Source organism: Myxocyprinus asiaticus, chromosome 44 (genome assembly GCF_019703515.2).
Source record: "Myxocyprinus asiaticus isolate MX2 ecotype Aquarium Trade chromosome 44, UBuf_Myxa_2, whole genome shotgun sequence".
In the NCBI taxonomy this organism is placed as follows: Eukaryota; Metazoa; Chordata; class Actinopteri; order Cypriniformes; family Catostomidae; genus Myxocyprinus; species Myxocyprinus asiaticus.
In genome coordinates this window covers 34,852,225-34,867,197 of record NC_059387.1, presented here as the reverse complement: position 1 = coordinate 34,867,197, position 14,973 = coordinate 34,852,225, and the positions used below count along the sequence as shown (strand labels likewise).

Here is a 14,973-nt window from a genome sequence, read left to right as displayed (position 1 = left end):
TTAAGGCAAGAGCAGTGTGTGTGTGTTTGACATTGTAGATGTAATTCAATGTGATGAGCAGATCAATGATGGGCAGAAGATTAAAGGTGTCGTCAACACTAAGCAGCTGAGAATGGAGAGATGGAGGGGAGGAAAACAACTATGCATCACCTTTAAATGATAACCATATAGGATGAATGTTATTTTAAGGCTTCAATGGCTAGGTTTCTTATTGACAGTTTTTGGCAAGACAAGGTAAAAACAAAGTTAAGCAAACACTGCTGGTTATCCTTACATACTGAGGCAAAATCTGAGTATCTTAAACTTTGACAGCTTATTGGATTTAAAATCATATGGTCTCCGCTCAGGATCTATATATTTATTAAAAAAAGAGATGACTGTGTTTGCGACTGTATGTTTTCAAATGTAATATTCATATCTTAAATTACTGTCATTTCTAATTACAGTTGTTTCCTTGATATAACAAAAAGAGAAAGAATGAATAGACTTTTAAACAATGTTATTTAATTGTATAAAGGAAGCTAATAATACAATTCACCTTGTGACCAGCACCACATTGTTCTCCCTCTGTTGGACATGTAACTTCAGTAAAGTGAAGTGTGCCAACTTCTATAACTAGATGCTCTTATTTATGTACATGGGGCCCATTGCAAAGAGAGCATCTGCTTCAGTCGAGATCTCAACATGTGCCCAAGCTGTCCTCAGTCAGTCAGAAGCACTCAGGAAGAATTTCACACCTTTATCTTTATACTCAAGGGCAAATAGAAAGAAAAATAAGTGTCACATAGGCTGAGGTAAATGTATATCCTTTTGTTGTCTGATTGGTTCCAATAGTCTAGTAGTCACAAACATTTTCCAAAGATCAAACCACTTTATATACACAAACCAAATTACTGAAAAAAAAAAACGATTTTAGGAAGGGGGTCTCTCGCAAGGGGATCATTGGGGTCCTTGGCATCAAAAGGTTTGAAAACTCCTGCCGTAGATAACATGTATAGGTTAAAAGGGTCCCTTTTTAAATTCCAAATATAAAACACACCTTTGTGATATTTTGTATGCATAAAACAAAGACCGAAACTCCAATGTAGCAAGAAGAGCCAGCAACCCTGTTAAGTCATTGCTAAGCATATTACTGCAACAGAAGTGTGGCAGTTGACCATCAGTAAACTCTTGAAGAATCTCACATTAAGGTGCCTTTGTTGGGTTTCATAATTAACACCTTTAAGACTTTATGACTCCTTGTTAGACTGAGAGTCTTGACCCTCACTTCTCAGCTTGCAGGTCTTTAAGTTACAATGGTGCTCAACTGTCAGTCTGCTGGAAAACCGCTGCAATTATCTGTGAGATCTATAGCTGCTGCTAAAGAATTAGTAATTAAGCAGATACTAAATTTGTGATGAAAGGAATCCCAAGATAATATACTTTATGAGGCACAAACCAAAATATAGAAGTTGAGATACTTCAATATGCAAGAAATAAACATTTAAGTATAACATTTCTGTGAAACCTTAAAAATCTAGAGGGGAAATTATAAAAAAAAAAAACCCTAATCCTAAATTTTATTGGGGTTTTATTACATTCAAATTTATTGGGGTATACATGTAACAACACCCACTGTCCTTAGTAAAGAGCATATTCTGTACAGGAAGGTCATTCGCGCTCCGTTAATGGACACAGTTTGGTAGATCATGCAAGCTGTTCCTCTCAATCAAAGAGAGGCATTCAGCAGAAATGTCATAGTGATATCTCTGTCCTCAAGTTTAAAGGGAAGGAGACAAATACCCCATTACTGATACAATGCAAACAGAAATATTCACACCATCTAGACACTGACCTTAACCGTGCCTAAACAATAACTGTCAAACCACTGAGGCCTCTAGTGGAAAGCAAAGGAACATGTTTGTGTGAATACTGTATATATATATATATATATATATATATATAGCTAATCTCTCAAAAGATGACAAAACAAATAAATAAAACACACAAAAAACAAACAAATAGGGACAAGTATAAGATACTAATATACTGTAGCATTTGGGCTTTTGAATATCCTATAATTGAGATGAATTTCACACCAAATAGGTCTTTGTCATTTCTTTGGTTTTTTTCATTTCATCATTTAACATCGAGTCACACCAATTAAGTCTCAGTATTTTAATTAGTATTAAAGCAAAATACTGTTTACTGAATCAGTTGTGTCTGGATAAAACCAATCCTCAAGTTCTTAACAGATATATGATGGGTGGTTAAAATTCTTTATGATTTGTGTGATAATATATATATATATATTTTTTAATAACCACAACATCCATTTTTGATACTCAATAACCATTCATAATTCTCTGTCTGGCATGAATGACATTCAATACAACAGAAACTGACCCCCCCCCCCCCCCCCCCCCACTTGTCTCAAGCACACCCAACCCATTCTTCCTAACCAAACTGGGCGAGCATTATGCTTTGTGTGATGCCAACAACCATATTTAGAGGAACAATTGCACTATAAAAGAAGACCTGACATGTTTTCAGTTGTATTATCGTTAACCTTCTACTGTGTACGGTAAGTTCTGGAGAGCCTTGTTTCTTAATAAAAAACTAACCTTACAGTCAAAGGGATCTTTACTGGTGATAGTATCACTGACAAAATTGCAGAAAAGAGTAATTGGATTGCTTGGTACTTGATTATTTCTATCTGCATTGATCAAGGTGTAAATTTTGCTGGTCAGTAGTAGAAATGAGACAACAGTGATATAATGTGTCTTTCTTTTGTGTAGACAGCATTGAACCATCAGCCGTTGGAGAAGTGAACAGCAGAAGTGAGTGGGCTTTAGTCCTACTGAAGAAAATCATGACGATTGTTGAATTTATGCAACATGACAATCAAACAGTTTAAAATAAAAAAATGAACACTGGTCAAATCTTGAATAACACAATGCATTAAACTAAGTTTACTTATAAATCTGATAGGGTGAAAGATGGGGGACAGTCAGATGGCAGAGTTTGGAGCTGCGGCTCCGTTCCTCAGGAAGTCGGATATAGAGCGTCTGGAGGCCCAAACTCGCCCCTTTGACATGAAGAAAGAATGTTTCGTCCCTGATGCTGAAGAGGAATACCTTAAGGCATCTATCATCAGTCGCGATGGTGATAAAGTCACCTGTGAGACTTCTAAAGGGAAGGTAAGTTCAAGGTTTAGAAGCTGGATTATGATTGATTATAGGAATTAAAATTCATTACAAAGTACAGTTGCCAAGAGACCTGTAGTATTAAGGTATGTTTATAGCAAGCTTTCATTTGGGAGTTTGGAAGTACTTACATAGATGGATAATTAGACTTTAGATAGTATTGATCAATATTAGAATAATTTATTGCAAAATACTATACATTTTAAATATATATTAAGTTATAAATATATAGACAAAACTAATAAAAACCTTTTAACATTATATAAATTTAATAAAAACTGAGTTATGAGTTTATCAATTCAAAAAGGTAGCAAAACCTTGTTTTTGAACTACCTCTCCATCTAGATTAAATATGCACACAGTGAAGAGCAAAATAAAAAAAATGTCCTGACTACTGTATCTTGTGTGCCCACAGACAGTAACTGTGAAGGAAGCTGATATTCATCCTCAGAACCCGCCAAAGTTCGATAAAATTGAGGACATGGCGATGTTCACCTTCCTCCACGAGCCCGCTGTGCTGTTTAACCTCAAAGAGCGTTACGCAGCCTGGATGATCTACGTGAGTCAAAACTTGCAGTTCGAGATCTTAGATGACCATAAAACTACCCACAGCATCTTATTATCTCTTGTTCTCTCTTCTAGACCTACTCTGGGCTCTTCTGTGTCACTGTAAACCCCTACAAGTGGCTTCCAGTGTACAATCAGGAAGTTGTTGTTGCTTACAGAGGAAAGAAGAGGAGTGAAGCTCCTCCTCATATCTTCTCCATCTCTGACAATGCCTACCAGTACATGCTGGCAGGTGATGCTCTTGACATTTCCGAATGTGTTTAAACTCTTGCCATTTGTACGAAGTTATGGCATCTTAGTGTTATACACTTAATGTATATACTCTATCTAACAAACAATAATAAATAGGTACACATAGGAAGCATTTTCTAACAAAAACATTATCTATGTTGCAGACAGAGAAAACCAGTCCATTCTTATCACGTAAGATTTCTTTTTGTGTTTTAATTAGCTGCTGGGATTTGACTTAATTTGTTTAATCTTTTCAAATAATTCTTAATGGCTTTCTAAGAATGAATTGTGTTGACAGTGGAGAATCTGGTGCTGGAAAGACTGTAAACACCAAAAGAGTCATTCAGTACTTTGCCAGTATTGCTGCTGGTGGAATCAAGAAGGACACCAGTGACAAAAAGGTTAGACTTCAATTTCACTGTTACACAGTATTGTTTTGAAAGGAATTTATTAATCAAAAAAAGCAAGATTTATTTTATTATTATCTATTTTTGCTTTTAGGGTACTCTGGAAGATCAAATCATCCAGTGTAACCCTGCTCTAGAGGCTTTCGGTAATGCCAAGACCATCAGAAATGACAACTCATCTCGCTTTGTGAGTGCTAACTACTTTTAGTTGCAGATTGTTTTTGCAAATAATTTTCATCTTGTAAATTTCTACACTTCACTTCCTTTCAAACAGGGCAAGTTCATCAGAATTCACTTTGCTGCCAGTGGCAAGTTAGCATCTGCTGATATTGAGACTTGTAAGAATGATCTTTAATTACTTGTGGAAATGTCATTCATGACTCTTCTACTCTATGCATGTGTAAAATTGTTTTGGCTACTGGGCACTTGTTGCTATTGACCAATGCCTCCCTTGGGAATCCACTAAACAGATCTTCTGGAGAAATCTCGTGTGACTTTCCAGCTCAAGGCTGAGAGAGACTACCACATCTTCTACCAGATCCTGTCTCAGAAGAAACCAGAACTATTAGGTGGGAAGAAAATATGTTACAGCAAGACATGTCTGTAACACATAGCAGAATGATGTCTAAGTGTTTTGTGTCTTCTCTCACAGAGATGCTATTGATCACAGCAAACCCTTACGATTACGCATTCATCTCCCAAGGAGAGACGCAAGTGGCCTCTATTGATGATGCTGATGAGCTGATGGCAACTGATGTGCGTTATCCAAAACATCATTAACATAAGTTTGATAGAGACTTCTTAAGTTTTAGAACAAAAAGTAACTTGTATTAAAAGTAGAATATTAGTCATGTTATGAATTTTACATGTTCTCTAGGAAGCTTTTGATGTGTTGGGCTTCACCCAAGAGGAGAAGAACAGCATCTACAAACTGACAGGTGCCATCATGCACTACGGCAACATGAAGTTTAAGCAGAAGCAAAGAGAGGAACAGGCAGAGGCTGATGGGACTGAGGGTCAGTATTAGGACAAATGCTGATGCATTACATGCAGTTATTGGTTGATGGATGATTCTTTAAGATTCAACCACCTTCTATTATTGACTACAGATGCTGATAAATCAGCTTATCTGATGGGCCTGAACTCTGCTGATCTTATCAAGGCTCTGTGCCACCCAAGAGTCAAAGTCGGAAATGAGTGGGTCACCAAGGGACAGAATGTCCAACAGGTGGAAACTAATTCCTGACATCAAAAAATAAATAACTAAATAAAAAATGTAATCTGTTTCTCTGCAATGACATTTTATTGTGTTACTTTACTCCTCATTCTCTCAAAAAGGTGTACTATGCCATCGGTGCCCTGTCAAAATCAGTGTATGAGAAAATGTTCCTTTGGATGGTTGTAAGAATCAACCAATCCCTGGACACCAAGCAGCCTCGCCAGTACTTCATCGGTGTGCTGGACATTGCTGGATTTGAGATCTTTGATGTAAGTTTTTGATGTTCCTATTAGTCATTTTTCTGAATTTGGACAGGATTCACATTTAATTAACATTAAGTGGAAAAAAAAATAATAAAATTTTTTTTTATTAAAAGCTTGTCTCAAATCTTGAAAGTCTTGAAAACAAATTCTACTGGATCCGGTCATGTAGCCATAAATACTGGATTCAATTCATTGTTACCAAAATTAATTGATACCCAATATTTTCAAAACACTTTCTTGCCTTGGTTGATACATCTTAATGAATGTGGATCAGTACGTATAGAGCATTTTTTGTAATAATTGCCAATAGCCTCCATAACCTGGGAAAATTATGACTTGCTACTTGCTATTGCTAATCTGTGCCGGGTGGTATTAGAGGGAGGGGACATCATCATTTAAGATTTGTCACCAATATTTTTAGTCTATATTCCCAGAAAAGACAGAAGACCAAAATGCAACAAAATTCAAATTTTGAGACATAGGGTGTCATGAGAAGTTGGTGCTTGAATAGAAACTTATTATCTTCTATGTATCAGTATAAGATCAAAACATGTCCCACTTTAATTATTGGTTTTACATATCTATTCTAGTTTAACACCTTTGAGCAGCTGTGCATCAACTTCACTAATGAGAAGTTGCAGCAGTTCTTCAATCACCATATGTTTGTGCTGGAACAAGAGGAATACAAGAAGGAGGGTATTGAGTGGGTCTTCATCGACTTTGGCATGGACTTGCAGGCTTGTATTGATCTCATTGAAAAGGTGAGTTTTTAAAATTGAGAAATCTGAATAATAGGACAAAAACTTCTTAACTAATCTGAACATTCTATTTTCTGCAGCCCATGGGTATCATGTCTATCCTTGAAGAGGAGTGCATGTTCCCCAAAGCCAGTGATGCCACATTTAAAGCTAAGCTTTATGACAACCACTTGGGGAAATCAAACAACTTCCAGAAGCCCAGGATTGTCAAGGGTAAACCAGAGGCTCATTTCTCCCTGGTTCACTACGCTGGCACTGTTGACTACAACATCAACAACTGGCTGGTGAAGAACAAGGATCCTCTTAATGAGACTGTTGTGGGCCTGTATCAGAAGTCCACCATGAAACTGCTGTCTAACCTGTTTGCAAACTATGCCAGTGCTGACTCAGGTAAGAATATTTTTCAATAGATTTTTAATTGCAAAATTGTCATGGCTTTTTGATTAAGCTTCAGTCAGTTCCCAGGAAATCTTTATCACTGTTCTTTAACACCTGCTTCAGAACATGTAACAGCCTGTTTGCTAATTATGGTGGTACCAACTTGTGTGTGTTGTGTTGGTAATGTTGCAGAGAAATAAAATCTTTGAGACAAATCAAGATTTTATATATGGTTTATGTTAATATGGTTTATGTTATCTCATAATTTCTTTTTTTTACAAAAATGTCTTTGAATAGCCGCTGAAGGTGGAGGAGGTGGCAAAGGTGGGAAGGAGAAGAAGAAAAAGGGCTCTTCTTTCCAGACAGTGTCTGCCCTTCACAGGGTAACATACAGATTGATTCTGGACAGCATGATGTAGTTTTCTAATCTGTTTTGACAACAAACCAACCTATATATACAGTATATGGGCATTCTCCTGAATTAACTCTATCCACAGGAGAATCTGAACAAGCTGATGACCAATTTGAGGTCAACTCACCCTCACTTTGTGCGCTGCATCATCCCCAATGAGACTAAGACTCCTGGGGCGATGGAGAATCCTCTGGTCATGCACCAGCTGCGCTGTAACGGTGTGCTGGAGGGCATCAGAATCTGCAGAAAGGGCTTCCCCAACAGGATCCTGTATGGGGATTTCAAACAGAGGTACATCCACTTTAAAAGCTTGAACAAAAAAGATTTATACTATAATTCGTTACACCATGCCCATTTTTCTGGCCATGTCTGACACAGATATTGATAGTGTCAAATACATCCTGTCTTGAGATCACAATTACAAATTATGCAACTAGAGTTAAATGTTTCATGTTTTGTATATTTAGCTTACAATGTCACTTAAATGTCACTTAACAGCCATATAATAGTTTACTTAAAATATATTTTATGGTTTGTGTCTAATAAATGACAGAAATTGCAGGTAATTTAAATCAAATTACTTTGTTAAAGTTAAAATGGCAATGCATAAATGGCAATTACTAACCTATTTTTGATATATATAAAAAAATGCAACAACAGATATCGTATCCTAAATCCTGCTGCTATCCCAGAGGGTCAGTTCATTGACAGCAGGAAAGGAGCTGAGAAGTTATTGGGCTCTTTGGATATTGACCACAACCAGTACAAGTTTGGACATACTAAGGTACCCTAAAAAAAGCTAACATCCAGTTATATTATTTCTAGGCTCTATATTTATTTTTTACATCACATAGATAAAAGACAAAAGCAAATAAATAACAAATTTAAGAATGAAAAAATGTGACATGAACATGTATGCAATATTAGTCACATGCATAGTGTTGCACTAAAAAAATATATCCATTCCATTCCCCCAAGGTATTCTTTAAGGCTGGTCTGTTGGGTACTCTTGAAGAGATGCGAGATGACCGTCTCGCTCTCATCATCACAAATATTCAGGCTCGAGCTCGTGGTCTACTTTCAAGAATTGAATTCCAAAAGATTGTTGAGCGCAGGTGAAGCTTTTGAACATTACACCAGAGTAATGCCACAAGAGCTAGTACATTTCATATGAAATACTTGAACTTTTTGGATCAAATTGCAGAGATTCATTGCTGGTGATCCAGTGGAATGTGCGTGCCTTCATGGGGGTCAAGAATTGGCCCTGGATGAAGCTCTACTTCAAGATCAAACCACTGCTAAGATCCGCTGAAGCAGAAAAAGAGATGGCGAATATGAAGGAAGAATTCCTTAAGTTAAAGGAAGCTTATGCCAAATCTGAAGCACGCAGAAAGGAGCTTGAAGAGAAGATGGTTTCCATGCTCCAAGAGAAGAATGACCTGCAACTCCAAGTCCAAGCTGTGAGTTTATTAATTTATGAATAAAATTGAATTATGAGTTGCAAAGGAATGAAACTATACAAATTATTTTTTGTATCTGTAAAAATGCCAGGAGCAAGATAATCTTTGTGATGCTGAGGAGAGATGTGAGGGTCTGATCAAGAACAAGATCCAGCTTGAGGCCAAAACCAAAGAGCTGACTGAGAGACTGGAGGATGAAGAGGAAATGAATGCCGAGCTGACGGCAAAGAAACGAAAGCTGGAGGATGAATGTTCTGAGCTCAAGAAGGACATTGATGATCTCGAGCTCACTCTGGCCAAAGTGGAGAAAGAAAAACATGCCACTGAGAACAAGGTCAGTTTTCAAAAATGAAGGTGCTAGAGACTTAAAAATGATGTTTTAAGAGTCTCTGATACAATGACACAATTCTACAGGTTAAAAACCTGACAGAGGAAATGGCAGCTTTGGATGAAATCATTGCCAAACTAACCAAGGAGAAGAAAGCTCTGCAGGAGGCCCATCAGCAAACGCTGGATGATCTCCAGAGTGAGGAAGACAAAGTCAACACACTCACCAAAGCCAAAGCCAAGCTGGAGCAACAAGTTGATGATGTGAATAGTTTGATCTCTTACTTGTACATTCAAAACATATAACACACTTAACTTGAATGAAATTACTAAACAAAGTAATTTATTATTTTCTTTCAGCTTGAGGGTTCCCTGGAACAGGAAAAGAAGCTTCGAATGGATCTAGAGAGAGCAAAAAGGAAGCTCGAGGGAGACTTAAAGTTGTCCCAAGAGAGTGTGATGGACCTAGAAAATGACAAACAACAGCTAGAAGAGAAGCTTAAAAAGTGTGTTTTCCAGAAGATGCAATAATTAATCAAGAACATAACCAAGAATCAGAGTCCTTCTTAATAGAGGTAATAAATTATTTCTTTCAACACAGGAAAGATTTTGAGATCAGCCAACTCAATAGCAAGATTGAAGATGAGCAGGCCATGGCAGCCCAGCTCCAGAAGAAACTGAAGGAGCTGCAGGTAAACTTGTAGTCTTCTTAACAAGATGGATAGTTAGAAACTTAGGAATGCTAGCTTTAATTTTTGTTTCCTTCACATTACCAGGCTCGAATTGAAGAACTTGAAGAAGAGCTGGAGGCTGAGAGAGCTGCTCGAGCCAAAGTTGAAAAGCAGAGGGCAGATCTGTCCAGAGAACTGGAGGAGATCAGTGAGAGGTTGGAGGAGGCTGGTGGTGCCACTGCTGCCCAGATTGAGATGAACAAGAAACGTGAAGCCGAGTTCCAGAAACTGCGCAGAGACCTTGAAGAGGCCACTCTGCAACATGAGGCCACTGCTGCTACACTGAGGAAGAAACATGCAGACAGTGTGGCTGATCTGGGAGAGCAGATTGACAACCTTCAGAGAGTGAAGCAGAAGCTTGAGAAAGAAAAGAGTGAACTCAGACTGGAACTGGATGATGTGGTCTCAAACATGGAACAACTGGCCAAGTCCAAGGTGCGGAACATTCTCTATTTTTTTTTCTCTTTTCCCCCACCTCCACAGAGTTATATTTCTAACTGGTCTTCTAACTTCTGATTCTAGTCAAACCTTGAAAAAATGTGCAGGACCCTTGAAGACCAGATGAGTGAGTATAGGACTAAGTATGAAGAGGGGCAACGCAGCATTAATGACTTCACCATGCAAAAAGCTAAGCTGCAAACTGAGAATGGTATGTATTATCACATGGTACCATCATGTACTCTAGGAGTGATCTATGCATGAACGCAAAACCAAAACATATATTTAAAGTTGTAATGCCATTGTAATCTATAACAGGGGAACTTACAAGACAGCTAGAGGAAAAGGACTCCCTGGTTTCTCAGCTGACCAGAGGCAAACAGTCATATACCCAGCAGATTGAGGACCTCAAGAGACAACTAGAGGAGGAAGTGAAGGTATATATATATTTTCTTCAAAATACAGTATTTATTATCTACAGTCTATTACATTTCTTTGTATACTTAACCAGATATTTCCTATCCTTACAGGCTAAGAACTCCCTGGCCCATGCAGTGCAGTCTGCTCGCCATGATTCTGATCTGCTGAGGGAGCAGTATGAGGAGGAGCAGGAAGCCAAAGCTGAGATGCAGCGTAGTCTCTCCAAGGCAAACTCTGAGGTGGCTCAGTGGAGAACCAAGTATGAAACTGATGCCATCCAGAGGACTGAAGAGCTGGAGGATGCTAAGTATGATTCAAGAAATACAGTATTTGACTTTCCCAATACTTTTATTCAGATCTTGTTGTTATTGGAAGACAAAAGCCTCAATTGTTATGCAACTAATCCTGTTTATTTATAAAGGAAAAAACTCGCTCAGCGTCTACAAGATGCAGAAGAGGCTGTTGAAGCAGTCAATGCTAAATGCTCATCTCTGGAGAAGACCAAGCACAGACTGCAGAATGAGATTGAAGATCTCATGGTTGATGTGGAGAGATCCAATGCTGCTGCTGCTGCCCTGGACAAGAAGCAAAGAAACTTTGACAAGGTAAAATAAACATACTTGTAAATAAAAAAAATGTCATTGTTGTACCTTGAGATCCAATGGCAGTTAGTCAAATTCTCTGACTCTGACATACAGGTCCTAGCTGAATGGAAGCAGAAATATGAGGAGTCTCAGAGTGAGCTGGAAAGTTCCCAGAAGGAAGCCAGATCTCTGAGCACTGAACTTTTCAAACTTAAGAACTCTTATGAGGAATCTCTGGATCATTTGGAGACCATGAAGAGAGAGAACAAGAATCTCCAAGGTTTCCTTGATCTTTGTCTCTATTTATTATTGTCATTGATAGTTGTATTTAATGTAAGTATTTAATCACATTAATGGAATTGTCTTATTTATTTATGTATTTACTTCTGATGTATAAACCATTGCTGCAATGCTTATAACAACAGAGGAGATTGCTGATCTCACTGAGCAAATTGGTGAAAGTGGAAAGAACATTCATGAACTAGAGAAAGTTCGTAAACAGCTGGAGCAGGAAAAGTCTGAAATTCAAGCTGCTCTGGAAGAGGCGGAGGTATCTTGATTGTGATTTTTAAGCTGTACCTGTACATTTCTCTGAAATAATAAAATAAGTGGCATGCTTATAAGTGTGAAAATGATCAAAATACATTTAATCTTTCAGGGCTCCTTAGAGCATGAAGAAGGAAAGATCCTCAGAGTTCAGTTGGAATTCAACCAGGTTAAAGCTGACATTGAACGTAAGCTGGCTGAAAAAGATGAGGAGATGGAGCAGGCCAAGAGGAACCAACAGAGAATGGTTGATACCCTTCAGAGCTCACTTGAGTCAGAGACTCGCAGCAGGAATGAAGCCCTCAGACTGAAGAAGAAGATGGAGGGAGACCTCAATGAGATGGAGATTCAGCTCAGCCAAGCAAACAGGCAGGCAGCAGAAGCCCAGAAACAACTCAAGGGTCTTCATGGACATCTCAAAGTACGCTAGATTATGTTATAAAATATAAATTCCTGCTACTTATTTGAAAATCACATTAGAATCTGTGGTCTTTTCTTATGTAAAACCTGTACTTCACAGGATGCCCAACTGCAGCTGGACGATGCTCTTCGAGGTAATGATGATCTCAAAGAGAACATCGCCATTGTGGAGAGACGCAACAATCTGCTGCAGGCTGAACTGGATGAGTTGAGATCCCTGGTGGAACAGACTGAGAGAGGAAGGAAACTGGCTGAGCAGGAACTGCTGGACGTCAGTGAGAGGGTTCAGCTGCTGCATTCTCAGGTACGGCAAACTAGAACTAGTCAAACACAAGAAAAGCCTTTAAACCCTCTCTTAGTACATAATGTTACAGTATACAGAAACAGTTTTAATGCCAATTTTATTAATGTTCAGAACACCAGCCTGCTGAATCAGAAGAAGAAGTTGGAAGGAGACAATTCTCAGCTCCAGTCCGAGGTTGAGGAGGCCGTGCAGGAGTGCAGGAATGCTGAGGAAAAAGCCAAGAAGGCCATCACTGATGCTGCCATGATGGCAGAAGAGCTGAAGAAGGAGCAAGACACCAGTGCTCATCTGGAGCGCATGAAGAAGAACATGGAGCAGACCATCAAGGACCTACAGCACCGTCTGGATGAAGCTGAGCAGATAGCCATGAAGGGAGGCAAGAAGCAGGTCCAGAAACTGGAAGCCAGGGTCAGTTTATGAGACTCAGTTCGGAACTTTTTTCAATTAAAAATGCATTACTTTTGTGAAGATGAGTTTTATAACTATTTAGATTCAGAGATTGATTGGATTCTTAAGAATTGGTAAGTGTGCAATCTTTGGTTTTGCTAGGTGAGAGAGCTGGAAAACGAGGTGGAGATAGAACAGAGAAAGGCAAGTGAGTCTGTGAAAGGAATCCGTAAATATGAGAGACGCATCAAGGAGCTCACCTACCAGGTCACTATCTCTGATATACAAATAAACGTGTTTTTATACATACAAGCATTTTCTAAAGCTAAACAAATTCTGATGAAGTTAATGTGTTCCCTACAACTATATTTGCAGACTGAGGAGGATCGTAAGAATCTGGCTCGTCTTCAGGATCTGGTGGACAAACTCCAACTGAAGGTCAAGTCCTACAAGAGAGCTGCAGAGGAGGCGGTAAGATAAAGATAATATAGTTTAAAAAAAAAAATCACCAATAAACTAATCTTGCTTGTATGGGAAAAACTAGGGAAGTAAGTACAATTCAGAACATATTTCATAAAATTTGTCAGTTTTGGTTGCACAAAGAAATAAAAGATCTGACTTGGGGACTCAAAATATGCCCAGTCAAATGGCATTGCTGAATACAAAATATCTTCATATTTTTTCAGGAGGAACAGGCCAATTCTAATCTGGCCAAATTCCGTAAACTGCAACATGAGTTTGATGAAGCAGAGGAGAGAGCTGATATTGCTGAATCTCAGGTCAACAAACTGAGGGCCAAGAGCCGTGATACTGGATCCAAGGTAAGTGTTATATAACTACATTATAACAGACAAAATCAAATGTTAAATGACTTGACAGATGTGGTTTATATTGCCATAAATGTAAAGTATAAAAAGCAACTATTTATTTTTGACAACATTCAAGTGGGAAAAAATGGTCTTGCTATGGAGAGCTAAAGACAAACCCATTCAGAAGGCAGACAGATAAATGGCCATTTGAAAGGAAACATCAAAATGAATCTTAAATGATTATTGGAAATCATGGGCAGAATGTATTTAATTTTCTAATACAGTAAAATAAGCTCCACCATACATCTTTTGTCCTGCCTTGTTTTCTTTTCTCCTTTGAACAGAAAGGACATGATGAGGAATGAAGCTCTTCCATCATTCAGTATCTGATGTGTCTCTTTGAATCCATTAGTCTGTAGCATAATAGAATAAAGCAAATGTTCAATTGAAACTTCTGCCACATTGTCTTATTTCAAAAATAAAATGGATCACCCGGTCTACCCCACATTGCACAACAAATGTAAGAATGTCTTGTGTTTTTATATTAATCCGATTTGACAAAAGCTGTGAAATCCCATTGATTGAACTGAAAGTCATCCACAAATTTAGTTGTCTGGGCTAAATACTTGAATTGAGTCCAAATACTTACTAGTCTTACTTTCTTATCAGTCGACAACTGACATATCTTGCAGTACACTACTAATTCTTGCCAGACCCCTCATATACACAACACAATTACTGATAAACAATGCAGACAAAATCTTAAATATGTTTAAATAGATTGGTGCAGAGATTGTGAAATTTGACTTACCATCTGAAACAGTCCCAATAGACAAAAATATTGGAGAAAATATCTTTCAGAAGAGTGAACCCTCCAGTACAGAACTACTCTATAGGTTAGAGTGATGTGACAAGAAGTGGGTTCTGTTGCTCCAGATGATATAGTGGCTCATCTAGAAGTGTTGAAAAAAGGAGGAGTCTATAGCAGAGCAATGGGGAGTAGCAAGGGGGTTACTCAACACTTGAGACTATGAAGAAAGTATGGCGACCTCAGCACTTGTCACTTGTGCTATGTTAAGAGCTCCATCAATCTTAACACTTACTACATTTCGGCCCTACATTCATGA

General features: G+C 38.2%; 1 protein-coding gene and 1 long non-coding RNA gene across 2 annotated transcripts; one reads left to right on the top strand and one right to left on the bottom strand.

Annotated features, from left to right (window-relative positions):
* Positions 1 to 2,414: 2,414 nt before the first annotated feature.
* On the top strand, positions 2,415 to 14,302 carry LOC127434666 (myosin-7). The gene is made up of 37 exons (XM_051687558.1): positions 2,415 to 3,179; positions 3,601 to 3,744; positions 3,828 to 3,984; positions 4,148 to 4,175; positions 4,282 to 4,384; positions 4,485 to 4,577; positions 4,665 to 4,728; positions 4,861 to 4,959; positions 5,043 to 5,146; positions 5,268 to 5,406; positions 5,500 to 5,618; positions 5,729 to 5,878; positions 6,463 to 6,633; positions 6,711 to 7,020; positions 7,306 to 7,391; positions 7,506 to 7,711; positions 8,081 to 8,204; positions 8,399 to 8,535; positions 8,625 to 8,880; positions 8,972 to 9,214; positions 9,295 to 9,471; positions 9,568 to 9,713; positions 9,809 to 9,899; positions 9,984 to 10,373; positions 10,461 to 10,587; positions 10,695 to 10,813; positions 10,907 to 11,103; positions 11,218 to 11,401; positions 11,495 to 11,660; positions 11,806 to 11,930; positions 12,039 to 12,347; positions 12,447 to 12,650; positions 12,762 to 13,058; positions 13,200 to 13,304; positions 13,413 to 13,508; positions 13,724 to 13,858; positions 14,191 to 14,302. The coding sequence occupies exons 1-37, from the start codon at positions 2,979 to 2,981 to the stop codon at positions 14,209 to 14,211; spliced, it is 5,823 nt and encodes a 1,940-aa protein (XP_051543518.1). The 5' UTR covers positions 2,415 to 2,978; the 3' UTR covers positions 14,212 to 14,302.
* LOC127434667 (uncharacterized) lies at positions 7,606 to 14,759 on the bottom strand. Its single transcript, XR_007896071.1, has 3 exons — positions 14,658 to 14,759; positions 14,151 to 14,259; positions 7,606 to 7,688 (listed from the first exon to the last, which is right to left on the bottom strand). It is a non-coding gene; the product is annotated as an uncharacterized LOC127434667 (long non-coding RNA).
* Between the last annotated feature and the right edge of the window lie 214 nt (positions 14,760 to 14,973).